This window comes from Misgurnus anguillicaudatus, chromosome 1, assembly GCF_027580225.2.
Source record: "Misgurnus anguillicaudatus chromosome 1, ASM2758022v2, whole genome shotgun sequence".
NCBI lineage: Eukaryota > Metazoa > Chordata > Actinopteri > Cypriniformes > Cobitidae > Misgurnus > Misgurnus anguillicaudatus.
In genome coordinates this window covers 20,890,061-20,904,326 of record NC_073337.2, presented here as the reverse complement: position 1 = coordinate 20,904,326, position 14,266 = coordinate 20,890,061, and the positions used below count along the sequence as shown (strand labels likewise).

General features: G+C 37.3%; 2 protein-coding genes across 3 annotated transcripts in view; one reads left to right on the top strand and one right to left on the bottom strand.

The window, feature by feature from the left end:
* Window positions 1–4,425: 4,425 nt before the first annotated feature.
* Window positions 4,426–5,999, bottom strand: sco2 (synthesis of cytochrome C oxidase 2). 2 transcript variants are annotated; one of them, XM_055190448.2, is made up of 3 exons: window positions 5,875–5,971; window positions 5,503–5,584; window positions 4,426–5,391 (listed from the first exon to the last, which is right to left on the bottom strand). In XM_055190448.2, the coding sequence occupies exon 3, from the start codon at window positions 5,268–5,270 to the stop codon at window positions 4,476–4,478; it is 795 nt and encodes a 264-aa protein (XP_055046423.2). In that variant the 5' UTR covers window positions 5,271–5,391; window positions 5,503–5,584; window positions 5,875–5,971; the 3' UTR covers window positions 4,426–4,475. The 2 variants fall into 2 exon arrangements, with proteins under 2 accessions (XP_055046423.2, XP_055046422.2); XM_055190447.2 differs by lacking the exon at window positions 5,503–5,584 and having other exon boundaries at window positions 5,875–5,999.
* A 185-nt stretch (window positions 6,000–6,184) lies between these two features.
* cfap54 (cilia and flagella associated 54) overlaps window positions 6,185–14,266 on the top strand; it is a 32,290-nt gene continuing 24,208 nt past the window's right edge. The window contains 15 exon segments of the mRNA XM_055190443.2: window positions 6,185–6,537; window positions 7,625–7,730; window positions 7,842–7,985; window positions 8,094–8,262; window positions 8,342–8,400; window positions 8,494–8,637; window positions 8,742–8,855; window positions 8,977–9,078; window positions 9,646–9,838; window positions 11,441–11,533; window positions 11,650–11,762; window positions 11,837–11,963; window positions 12,054–12,145; window positions 12,228–12,365; window positions 14,111–14,261. Coding sequence (XP_055046418.2) covers window positions 6,344–6,537; window positions 7,625–7,730; window positions 7,842–7,985; window positions 8,094–8,262; window positions 8,342–8,400; window positions 8,494–8,637; window positions 8,742–8,855; window positions 8,977–9,078; window positions 9,646–9,838; window positions 11,441–11,533; window positions 11,650–11,762; window positions 11,837–11,963; window positions 12,054–12,145; window positions 12,228–12,365; window positions 14,111–14,261 — 1,939 coding nt within the window. The 5' untranslated portion in view covers window positions 6,185–6,343.

Here is a 14,266-nt window from a genome sequence, read left to right as displayed (position 1 = left end):
TGACTTAAGCTATAGTGAGTTTGGTTGGATGGGTGGGAGGGGTGGTGGGGATCGCTTAGCAACGTTGTTCAGGGTTGCTATGCAAAGAGGGGTGTTCATTTTGTTCATGTTTGATTTTATTAAGACAGCTAGTTTGAATGGCCAGATGTGTTTTGTAATAGTGAGTGCCTATATATTTGAGTTGTGTTATGTGTTTTTTTTTTCTCTCTTTCTTTCTTTTTTTTCCCTCTATAGATAAAGATGAATAGGTACATTAAAATAATATCATGGAACATAAAAGGATGTGGGGACCCAGTTAAAAGGAGGAAGGTTCTGACATACTTAAAATCTAAAAATACAGATATAGCATTTATTCAAGAGTCTCACATTGTAGGAGAGGAAGAGGCAAAAAAGTTCAAAAGAGATTGGGTGGGCACCGTCTTTCATAGTTCATATTCAAGCAAACAAAATGGTGTTATGATCCTTATTAATAAAAATTTAAGTTTTGTGATGTTGAAAAAGTATAATGATAAAGAAGGACGCATTATATGTTTGGAAGCCCTAATTAACGGGGTTCGAACAATTCTATGTAACATTTATGCACCTAATAAAGAGGAGCCAGATTTTTTTCATGGAATCAACAAAATAATAGGTGATTGTGAGGGGCAGGTTATTTTGGCCGGAGACTTCAATCAGGTGATGGATGGGATAATAGATAAGAGCAAACCCAGGGGTAAATCTTCACCTAGGGACAGAGACGCTATTCATTTGTTGACAGATGACCTTAGCCCTAGTAGACATCTGGAGGTTAGTTAATCCTAGTTCAAGGGAATATACATTTTATTCTAATTGTCATAAAACATATTCGAGGATAGACTTCGCCTTAATATCAAAATCTTTGGTAGATGCAGTTGTAGGTTGTGAGATTGGTACCATTGCCATTAGCGATCATGCCACAGTAGAGTTACAAATCGATTTGAACACAGATAAATCAAAAAAGGGTCGCTGGAGGCTCAATACTATGTTGTTGCAAAATAAAATGTTTAGTGAGGAGTTAACAAAAGATTTGAAATTTTTCTTTGAAGTCAATATAGGTTCGACAGATAAAGTAGCCACGGTATGGGAAGCGTCCAAAGCATATATAAGAGGGAAGGTAATTGCATATGCGTCAAAAGTGAAAAAAAGTAATTTAGAAAAAGAAAAAACTTTGGATAAAGAAATACGAGAACTGGAGAAGGATTTGGCGAGACAATATTCAAATGATAAATACCAGGCTATCTGTAAATTAAAATATCAATTAAATGATATTTATAATAAAAAGGCTGAATATGCCTTATTTAGGCTTAAAACTAAATTCTATGAAGGTGGTGAAAAGAATGGCAGATTATTAGCGAGACAATTGAAACAGCAAGATAATCTAAACAATATATCAATGATTAAAAAAGATAACCAAGTGGTAACCTCATCAAAGGAAATAAATTCAATTTTCAAATCATTCTATCAAGATTTGTATACCTCTGCTGGTGTGCTTAAGGAGGAAGAGGTGGAGACATTTTTCTCAGGTTTACAATTACCAACTCTTTCTGTTGAGCAAAAAACAAGGCTGGATACACCTATAACGGAAGAAGAGGTCAGAGCTGCTATTTTTTCAATGAAAAATGGGAAATCGCCAGGCTTGGATGGCTTCCCGATTGAATATTATAAGAAATATATTGATATTCTGGCTCCGGTCTTGCACAAAGTTTATCTTGAGGCACTAGAAATAGGCTCCTTACCGAGTACATTTAACGACGCACTCATTTCCCTCATTCCTAAAAAGGATAGGGATGTTTCAGACCCAGCGAATTATAGACCAGTAAGCCTGTTAGGAGTGGATTGTAAGATTTTGACAAAGGTTTTAGCCTCTCGCTTGGATAAGATATTACCAGACATTATCAATTGTGATCAAGTCGGATTTATTAAGAATAGGTGTTCGGGCGATAACATGAGAAGACTTATCCATCTTATACACAAAAGTAAATCTAGTTTGGATCCGGTGGCGGCCTTCTCGCTTGATGCAGAGAAGGCCTTCGACCGGGTAGAATGGGAATTTCTGATGACAACACTTTTAAAGTTTGGAATCGGTCCTGGATTTTCTAGATGGGTGAAAACTATATACTCCAGTCCGAGGGCAGCAGTCTTAACAAATGGATTGGTGTCAGACTTTTTCCCTCTATCACGCGGGACACGTCAGGGGTGCTCTTTGTCCCCACTACTCTTTACGATATTTCTTGAACCACTGGCTCTAGCTATCCGTGCTAATACAGATATCAAAGGTGTTCATGCAGGAGGTACAGAACATAAGTTGTTTCTATATGCCGACGACATCTTAGCAGTGTTAACTGATCCCATGCAATCTCTACCAGCGTTGCTCGCATGTGTTGAGTCTTATTCAGGGTTGTCAGGGTATAAAATAAATTGGTACAAATCGGAAGGCATGCCGCTTTCAGCAACATGCCATTCTAAATATATTACTACATTCAATTTCAAATGTTTACCTTTAGGTATGAAGTATCTAGGAATATTATTACACCCAAACCTAGAGGACATTATGCTTTCAAATATGGAACCTCTCCTTTTAAAAATAAAGACAAATCTGGATAAATGGGGAAAACTGAATCTATCATTATGGGGTAAAATTAATATAATTAAAATGGTGGTGGCCCCGCAGTTTAATTATGTTTCCATGATGTTACCTGTAAGAATTTCTCCACATATATTTAGCCAATTTGAGAAAATAATTAAAGATTTTCTGTGGAACAAAAAGAAGCCAAGAGTTAATATTAAGAAAATGTGGGCCACTAGAGACATTGGTGGAATGGCTCTTCCAAATGTGAAACTGTATAATTTAGCATTTGAAATGTCAAGACTGGTCAAACACTGGTCAGGGCTGGACTCTGAACTGAGCTGGATCAAGATTGAACAGGAACTGGTGAGCCCTTTTACACCCTTGGATGTTCTTTCACAGGGAGCGGCTAATAATGGACAGGACTTTCATTATAACCCGGTACTCATGCATTCTAAAGCTGCCTGGGCAGAAGTACACAAGATCTGTGGAGTATCTCATTTAAGACAACCCTATGCCTCATTATGGAACAATTCCGCTGCACAGATTGGAAAAAAAACTGTATATTGGAATGAGTGGCTTGCCAAAGGCATACATAGAATAAGTGATCTTTATTCAGAGGGACTGTTTATGTCCTTTGCTGAAATAACCCAAAAATATGGTCTGACTAGGAAAAACAATTTTTGGAAATATTTACAAATAAGGGATTGTATTACCAAAGGAAAATTTACTCAAAACACAAATGCAGTGGTGGAGTTTTTAGAATTATCTGGCTCAGTACATAGAGCAGCTGTTTTCTACAAATTATTTAACAATTTAAAAAAAGATATATGTGAAAATTTGAGGAACATATGGCAGAGAGATCTGAATTGTACCATTGCTAAAGAGGATTGGTGTCAAGTTTTGTCAAATTCCAATAAATATATAAGAGAGGCTAAGGGTAAATTTACTCAGTACAAATTAATACATAGGTGGTACTTCACTCCTTCTAAACTTCACAGAATGGGAATTATGCCCAATAATATATGCTGGAAATGCAGATCAGAACCAGGGACATTTTTACATGCCATTTGGGAATGTAGGACAGTTTACCCCTTTTGGAAAAGAGTATTGGACAGTATAGGAAGGTGGATTGGATTGACAATACCCATGTCACCAAGATTGTGCTTATTAGGGGATCAGTCTGTGTTACCAGGAGTTTTGAAATGTGACTTTGTGGTTATTAAAGTGGGAGTGATTACAGCTGCCCGAGTGATTCTCAGTGTGTGGAAGGATACATCTCCTCCGGAGTTTAACAGGTGGAAAGAAAATATGCTGAAAATTGTGTCATATGAAAAATTCTTAGCCAGGATTAATGATGATACGGAGGGATTTGACAAATCTTGGGGACGAATTTTTGATTGAGATTGATTGATTCTTTTGACTAAGACTATTATTTTGTAGGGTTACATATATAGGCACTTTATAATTTGACTGTAACGATTATTGATGACTGGCCAAAAATGTAAATGTGAATTAATCGTGTTTTAAAGCTGTCCTTTTTTTTTTCTTTTTTTTTTTTTTTTCTCTTAAATGTTTTTTTTTTATATGGTTGTTTGTTTGTTTGTTTTGTTAAAATGTTGAAAATAAATAAAGACTTCAATTACAAAAAAAAAAAAAATAAAATATTTTATTTCATGCCCACCTGTTTGTCAATAAGCAGTAAGTTGTTTATTATTGCAAAATTTTCCACTACAAAATGATACAACGTTCTGATCATCCTGTCTGGGTTTACTTTGTTAATGATAATGAACACCTTACTTTGCATTATTACTTATGCACCCAAAAAACTACAATAAATATTTTGGATTTACAACTTTATTGTGCACAAACCACTAGATACACAAAATTATTATGGAAATAATTTAACATGGTTTTTCATGTGATTACGAATACTCTTAGCAATCTGGGTGTCGTCTTTCATTCTATTGTAGTAGTCTATAAAGAGTCCATCCGGATTAATCAAGTAGATTAGGATGGTGTGGTCCACAATATAATCTCCATCCTCATCTTTAGGGCCAGCGCTGGAGTAGACCCTATAATCTCGCCCCGCTTCCTTCACTTCCTCTGGAGTGCCTGTCAGTCCAACCAGCCGTGGATGGAAGTCCTTTACGTATTTGGCCATAGCAGCTACGTCGTCCCTCTCGGGGTCAACAGTGATAAACAGTGGCTGGACAGGGGGCAGACTCGGCTCTTTATCCAGGATATGTATCACGCTGGTCATTTTATCCAGCTCATCGGGGCAGATATCCGGACAGTGGGTGAAGCCAAAGTATAAGAGCACCCAGTGGCCTAGGTAGTCCCGTTTGGTTCTGCGCTGACCTGTGTGATCCACCAGGTTAAAAGTTCCCTGTCCTACAGCCACCTTCCTCAACTGTTCTATTCTTTGCTTGTTAAGTTTCTGTTCCTTCTCCTGGTACACATACCACCATGTACCAATGATGCCACCTCCAAAGAGCAGCGTCACTGCCAGCCGTGTACGTAGTTTGATCCCTGCTGATGAGCCTGGATTTGGAGGCCTAGAGGAACCCTGAGAATAGGGAGCCTTTTGTTCTTTAATTAAACGTGAAGGATGGTAGCTTCGGGAAGAAAATCTATAAGCCAATGTACGGAAATGGAACTGAAAATATTTGGATGAGGAAAACATGGTCCTTTGATTTAAAAAGTTGCTTGTTTTAGTTTCTGTGATGTTTTAATGGTCGATCTGTGGTGTCACATGTGAGGAGAGTCCTTTGAATTTTAACATCCTCTGAGGACATGAAGTCCACCTGATGGAGACAGGACAAAATTAGATGGGTGTAAATTATTCGAGTATTATTAGTAAATAGCATATGCATTTTTATTAACGTGTATGCATTGGCATATCTAAAGAGGCTTACAGTGCATTCAAGCTATATATTTCTTGTCAGTGTGTGTATTCCCTGGAGTTCAAACCCATGACCTTTGTGTCGCTATGCTTAACTGGAACACAGGAACATAACATAAAACTCAAAAATCTCAATCTCTTTAAAAAAAATACATAGATATATTGTAATTATTTTCAATTATCTGTGTAAAATAAACGTTTACAATTTTATACCGGATCAAAAATCACCGATTCCATATCCTAAAGCAGCATGTTATGTCAGTCATAGTACTAGCAAGCTAGCGCTACAAAACAATTAAGTACTAAAGGCTAATAAAAATCTAGAGATTAAACTCTACATCTGTCACGTTTAACTCATTTTCATAATATAACAAAAACCACTGACCAAGAAGTTACCATCGAATGTTCTTCTAGTAGAATTTTAACTTGAACTTCACATGTGACATGATTGTACAACAGTAAGCGTCGAGTAAAACGCTTTTTAGTTTCGCGGTCGCAGATTCTTTTGACAACACATATGGATATATAAAAAATATATGTATTATATAAATTATTAAATTATAAATGTAATTTCACTCAACGGCAGGGGTTGATTACTTACTTTAAAATAAATATATATTTTGTAACAAGACCATCACAAATGTAGATTCGTCACAGGGTCGTGTTTGTTGCCAGAACGTTTAAGCAATCAGATGTTAGGTTTCTGCACCAGAGTACAATCTCAAAGAAACTTGTATTATATTATAATAATATGTAAAATGTATAAATGCTTGTCCAACGTACACAGTACACGCGCATGCGCGTGATGTTTCCCTGCGGACTTCTTCACTAAACAGAAAGCACTAGCTGTATCCATGACAACGGACTCAACGCCTTTAGCTCAAACTCGCAATTCAAACATGGAACCTGCGCCAGCGTCCTTTTACGGACCCCTGGATAAAAACAATCCCGTCTTATCATCTTTTCAAAGTGACTTAAAAGAGTTTAAAGCTTATATAAAGAAACTTTTAGGGTCGCCAACCGTTGACTACCGATCCTACTCTAGAGGGTAAGAGATCATCAGTGAAAACAACAGAAAACAACACTTAAATTCTAAAGGATGTAATGGTTATAATAGGAATTGTATTGGTTTTAATCGAAACTATAATGGTCTCTATGGGTCTGTACTGGTAATATGTTGGATTCTGTTGGTCAGAAGTTATCTGGTAGATGGGAACCAGTTAAATACCATTCAATTCAATTTAGACTTGAACCCCAAAGCACACTACATTAAAATTGTATTGGTTTTAGTAAACAGCTGATGATTGATAATGGTATTTGTAATGAAAACATTAGGATTTGTTTTGTAGCAGCGAGCTCAATTTTCATTGGTGCTTATTTTATTGTAATTTCAATTCAATTTTATACAGCGCTTTTCACAATTGGTCATTGTTTCAAAGCAGCTTTACATTAAAAGAAGCAGTGTAAAGCACAGAAAATCAACAGATAGCATAACATAAAACAAATAGCATAAGCAGCTAAATTTGCTGCGGCCATGAATCAAAATTATAAGCAAGCGTATTACTAATGTAAAGTATAGAAGAGGGTGCTAAGTTAAGCCAATGAAGGCTGCCTCTCCGGGTAGAAAAGCCCCCTAGGAGAAAAAAACCCCAGACTTTTTAGCCGGGAAAAAGGTCCTAGGAGGAAAAAACCCAAGGCGAAGGTATCTATGGTATCTATGTGTCCCCATCCAATCTTTAAAAAAATAAAACATGCCGACACGTAATTTAAAGGGATAGTTCACCCAAAAACAAAAATTCTGCCATAATTTCGCACTCTCATGTTGTTACAAACCTGTATACATTTCTTTGTTCTGATGAACACAAAGGAAGCTATTTTGAGGAATGTTTGTAACCAAACCGATCATAAGCCCCATTCACAATACAATTTGGTTACAAACATTACTTAAAATATCTACCTTTGTGTTCATCATAACAAAGAAATTTATACAGGTTTGTAACAACATGAGAGTGAGCAAATAATGAGGGAATTTCCATTTTTGGGTGAACTATCCCTTTAAGTATCATATTTCCAATGCTTAGCCTTAGTTTGGCTTTTATTTAATGTTCAAAACTTTATTACTATATAACTGACAGGTCCATAAGGCTGTTTGAAACATGGAACAAATATAAATCCCGTCTTCCTCCATCTTATTTTGAGGAGCATCTGTTGAAAATAGCAGATTTTCTCTTTGACAGTAAGGTAAGGACCTCTTCTCATTAAAATAATTTTATTTTTATTCATTTTTATACAAAGTACTATACTGGGCCATTTATGATAAACCTTATTTCATTTGTATAAACTTTTTCAAAGCTTTACAGACTTGCTCTCTGGCAAGGTTACAGACTCTACCTCCATCAGTTTTCTACCCTAAGCTTGGAGAGCATTAAAGATGTGGAAGATTTCAAGCAGACCTTCTTTTCGGATGGTTTTGATACAAAAAGGGCACCACTTACTGTAAGAGACACTTCCTTGTCACATACAAATATAATCCTTGTTTATGACAAAAATCACATAAATTTATACATAATTGATAATCTTGAATCTGTGTGTATTGTATGCTAGTTTCGAGCTGTGCAGGGAGAATGTCAGTGCATCTTCTATTTGGAGAGAGAGAGATGTGAATTTCCAGACCGGAGTGGCATTCAGAAGATGCTGAGCATTCTGGGAATTCTGCGCATTTTGATGCAGGCTGTACTGCCCCATGAAAGCTTAAGCTGGATATTGTACAATGGTAATACAGCGATAATTCGTACAGTGATCATTTTGGTACATCAGAGTGACTGGTCTCATTTTTTAAAAACATTTTTCAGGATCGTTGCACATGTACGACATATGCCGATTCCTGATGTCTGTGGGTCTTACATCAGAGGTTATATAAGTTGTACACACTCTTCAACACTTACAAACATATACTCTCATTTTGTTTATTTACAATTTCCTAAGCCTTTTGTGTTTTATTCAGGTTTTAGAGTACTTAATATGGGCTTGTACATGTCTGGAGACGTCTATTCCTTTACTGACTGCTGACTTCCTTCCATGGAGGGCCACACTTTATTGTGCAGTGTGTGAATGTTATTTTCATGATCAGGCTGGCATTCAAGCGGAGGTGGGCACAGTGTCATATTTCATGACTGATAGTCAAGGTCATATGATGATCAGACATCAGGGATTGGCATGTAAACTTTTTACCAATATTTTGTGCCTTTACAGGTGTTTGCGCAAAGAGCTCTTGGTAAGTTAAGCGAATTGGCCAAGCTGGAGGAGGAGACTGGCTGCCCGTTGTCATCTGAGACCCGACAAGCATATAGAAATGCTACTATAAAAGTGAGAATCATGGCCCATTAATGATCAAAGTTAAACATGCTGTTGTTCATTGCTTGTAATATTATCCTCTTATTTTTATGTATGTCTTGGATCATGTTGTTGCCTCATTAATGGAGAGAAGCTTGCAGTGATGGTGTTTAAGCATTTGGTGTACGAGCACCGCAGAAAACCAAAAGGACTCTTCAGGCCCAAACAGAAGATCAATTTGAAAGAGCAGCAGCAAGTGAGTCATCACTTAAAGGAACACACCAACTTTTTGGGACTTTAGCTTATTCACCGTATCCCCCAGAGTTAGATAAGTCCATACATACCTTTTTCATCTCCGTGCATGCCGTAAATCTGTCTGACGCACCCACCGCTAGCCTAGCGTAGCACAAAGACTGGAAGTAAATGGCTCCAGCTAGCACACTGCTCTCAATAAGTGACAAAATAACACCAAAATTTTCCTATTTATATGTTGCGATTTGTATAGTCACAGCATGTACAAATAACAAGGTCATATGAGACACAACCAACCATTTAACCATATACATACTGGGAACTATATTCTCAGAAAGCGAAGCACTGCTACTTGGGCGGAAAATATATATTTTTATCAATTTGTAATTATTTATTTAAATATTATTATTTAATTTATAATTCATATTTTTTTTCCTGAACTCACGAAACCACCTGCAACTCCCCTGTAAACCACTAGGGGTTTCCAATCTGGGAACAGTACATCTTATTTGTCAGTTATTCCTTTCTTATTTTAGTTTTTCCCACTCTGTCACTGTGTTTTCCCCTGTAGGCTCCATGGCCTCGTACACCCACTGGGCGTATTCTGATGGAGATGTTTAAGAGTCCTGCCGCTCAGTTTCTGGCTGTGCTGGAAGCCCTACAGGACACCTCTGTCAGGCCTCTTCAGACTGGCATGCCTGAAGAATTTGAAGTTCAGGAGGTGGTGATGGAGCTGATATCAGCTGGCATTAGTTTACTGTCTGGTAAATATATCTACATCCTTTTGGCACCTTTGTAACTGAATGTGTCAAGGTATTAGATTTTAAAGTAAACATTTTGAAGAAGGTACTGGTGTCGCTGTTTTATTAGTACGACTGCAGTGAATGGGTACTAGAGCTTAGGGGGGATAGTTTACACCAAAATGATTACTCATCCTCATGTTGTTTTGAAACCTGTATGAGTTTCCTTGATTCTGTTGAACACAAAAGAAGATATTTAGAAAATTGATGGTAAGCGCACAGTTGACGGTACCCATTGACTTTCATAGTATTTGTTTTTCCTACTATGGAAGTCAGTGGGTACGTCAGCTTTGTGGTTACCATCCTTTATCAAAATGTCTTCTTTTGTGTTCAACAGAATAGAGAAAGTCATACACGCTTGGAACAACATGAGGGTGAGTAAATTATGACACATTTTTTATTTTTGGCTCAACTATTCCTTTAAAATGATGGAAAATCAGAAAATTAGTCCATGTTTATATTAAAGCTTTGGTAGACTAAAGCCTGTCTAAGGAACACCCTGGACTGACACGTACACTTATATTTGTATTCAAAACAGCTGCTTCCCCTATGGCGATACTTCAGGGTTTTATAAGTTGCATAAGTGCAACTTGGTGGATAATAGCATTATTGCGGAAAGCCGTAAATACTTGTCATTGGCAGGGAAGCGTTTTCTCTTAATTGACGAGATATCTTGTCAATGGCGGCAAAAGAGTTAAACAGAATTGACAGAATTGTTTTTTGTGAACTATTCCTGTAAAGGTCCACTATGTAGATTTTTAGCAGCATTGAAGGGGACATTTCACAACTTTTTTAAGACTTTTTTGAAATAAATCTTTGGTGTCCCCAGAGTACATATGTGAAGTTTTAGCTATACCACACAGATAATTTATTATAACATGTTAAAACTGCCACTTTGTAGGTGTGAGCAAAAATCTTTTTTGGGTGTGTCCCTTTAAATGCAAATGAGCTGACCTCTGCACTAAATGGCAGTGCAGTGGTTGGATAATGCAGATTAAGGGGCGGTATTATCCCCTTTTGACATCACAAGGGGAGCCAAATTTCACTGACTTATTTTTTCACATGCTTGCAGAGAACTGTTTACAAAAAAAGTTACTGGGTTGATCTTTTTCACATTTTCTAGCGTGATAAAAGCACTGGGGACCGAATGATAGCACTTAAACATGAAAAAAGTCAGATTTCTATGATATGTTCCCTTTAAGCGGTGAGATTGTGAAGTGAAAATAACGGCGCAGTCAGCATACCCCTCCCTTTCGAAACGCATACGGTGGTCACCACAGGACAAACACGTCATCATCTGAAACAATGTAGTGACCAAACGCGCTCTATAGAACCGTTTGTCCATTTAGGGCTACTGTAGAAACATGACAGCGCACAATGGCGACTACCATGTTAGGGGACTCGCAGTGTATGTATGTAGATAAAAACGTCTCATTCTAAGGGAATAAAAACAATACAGTTCATTATGTAAAGTCTTTATACACCACTAATAATATAGTTATTTATATTATATTGCTTTTCCTTCTAAAAGTTACACAATGCTCCTTTAAATATTTCCTTTTATAGGATTTGGTTCCGAACTGAATTTGGATGCGAGTGTACCTATCTCTTTGAATGCAGTTGCTTCTGTTTCTACTCTCTGTGAGATGGCTGTAGCTGGTGAGTCTTTCCTTTAGGATGCCCGCTTACTCTTCTTTCTTTCATTTCTTTTTTCGTATGTTTAAGTGTGTACGTGAAGCTCTGCTCAGACTCTCTGACCTGTTTGGACTTCACAGGAAGTTGTGAGATCTCAGTAGACGCTGCAGTAAAGTTTCTGAAGCAGCTTTTCAGATTCGAACAGTGGAACGCGTTTTGCTCACTCTCCTCGACCCTTATGTCAACACTACAGGTGAGCATTTCTGTTCAATAGAAAGTCTGATTGGGCCGCACGTATTTAATGTTTACATCTTGTTCTGTGTGCAGAACTTGGAGGGTCGCCTGTTCAGGAAATACAAGCTGGAATTGATGCTTTTAAAAGCTGTGGAATCTTTGATCTCTACACAAAAAGTGAAATTTATAATGAAAGACACTGCTGCCTGTGGTCAAGCTGGTACTTTTTATTCTTTTTTTTTTATTTGACAAATTCTAATACACAGCAAAAAAGGCTTGTGCAATTAAAATTGAAACTTTTCCTCCACAGATAAAGACAAGAATATTGGGTCTGCAAACATGACAGAAGAATTATTCAGTCTTATTCAGACTCTTCACGCTTGCGTCTGCAGGGCAGACAAGGTCTGTCTCACAAACAGGTGTCTCACAAATTATTAAACCATCGTAGGTTACTGATACTGTATGTGTTTTTATGTGCAAACAGGATATCCGACCAGATGCCGATTTGGTGCTGGACGTTATCCTGTTCTTTTGGGCTAAATGCAAGACAGTGTTTCAGAGGGCACAGATGAGGCAAGGTTACTCTGTGCGCTACCTGGGAAAAATGGAAAACCATGAACAGGTTAATATTCAAATACACAGTGTCAAAATGAACTTGGAAAAATCAAGAGCAAAATAAAATGGCCACATTGCATGGTAATATTGTTATTTCTTGATTATATGTCAGCTAGCGCTAACAACAACAAGGTTGTAGGTTTGAATCGCAGATAAGGGCTGGACGATAATGACCACAATTTAAATATCTGTCATTTTGGAATAGATATACGATAAATTATAATTTTTTGCTACAAAGTGGACTAAATGGCCGAGCACCCACAGAAAAACGCCATATATGCTCAATTAATTTGAATCAAAAACGCTTTTAAAATTTGGACGCCTTTCTGATTGGTGAATCTCACGAGTTGTAGTATCTACACTGCTTTGATACATAAGATGAATAAAGGGTGGTTCACATTTCGCGCGACTGTGCCACTTCCCTCCTTTCCAGAGCCTTGGCACTCCCGTAGCATCTGCTGTTACAATCAGTGTTGGGGAAAGTTACTTTAACAGTAATGCATTACAATATTAAGTTACTCCCAAAAAAGTAACTAATTGCGTTACTTAGTTACTTTTCATGGAAAGTAATGCTTACGTTACTTTTATTTACGTAATTTTTTTAAATCAAATGAATTAAACTAAAAAAGCAACTTGCATTATATTTTTTAAAAAGTAACTCAAATATTAATGTGTACATTTAAAAAGTAATGCATTACTTTAGTCGTTACTTCAGAAAAATAATATTATTACGTAATGCACGTTACTTGTAATGCGTTACCCCCAACACTGGTTACAATGCAACCTAAGGGTTACGTGATGTTGTGCCGAGCACCCACCGGTGGAAAAAGAAATTGGGGCCTATAAAATGTGTATGATGAAAATAAAGTCCATGTTTTCCTCCCTGTTTGAAAATATACAGCTGTACGACATGCGAGCGGTTGGAAAACTTACATCTGACCCCCGTGTACATTTCTGGCAGGGCTTCTATTGCAAAGCAGAAGGGTTATATCAGACCATACCGATATAGATGGTATATCCTCATCCTGTATACCACAGAGAAAAAAATATCGACATATTACCAAAACTCAATATACCGCCCAGCCCTAATCCCAGAGAATGCACATTCTCTTAAAACGTATACCTTAAATGCGTTGAAGTAAACGCTACAATAGCGTTGTAGCTTTGGTAAAGGCATCTTCCAAATACCGTATTTTCCGAACTATAAGTCATACTTTTTTCGAAGTTTGGCTGGTCCTGCGACTTATAGTCAGGTGCGACTTTATGTCAAAATGAATTCATGTGAACCAAGAGAAACCATTACCGTCTACAGACGCGAGAGTCCGCTCTATGCTGATCTTGTATTTATGAAATTTAATGGATTCAGTGATCTGGAATGACTTCATGAACTTGATCTGGCTTGTCGTGTTAATTTAGCCTATTCAGCTTCTCAGGTATGTTCTGTATGCTATTGTGTTAGCTGAATAAATGTTAATGTTACGTTAACATGTACGGACACCTATTCAGCCTGCTGTTCTGTGTGCCATTGTTTAGTTTCCAGAAAAAATGTCTGTTCTTGGGCTTGGATTTTGTGAAATCATTTTCTAAATAAACACTACGTATTGTCCAGTGTGACTTATATATGTTTTTTCCTCTTCAAAACGCATTTTTGACTGATGTGAAAATATGCTACATAAATATCAATGTTGCAGAATATTTTCTGAAGTGTGCTTTTAAATTTAGTGTAGACTATAACATTTTTTTTTTATATAGTGGGTGGAGACCCTTCGTCTACTGTGTGAAGTGGTATACGAGCACCAGCTGGCTGAAATCGACTGCATATCAGTGGCTGAAATGACTCTGAGATTGGTCATGGTGCTGGAAAGCAGTGCAGATGCCCTGCCGCAGTCTGGCAGGAAAACAGGTAAA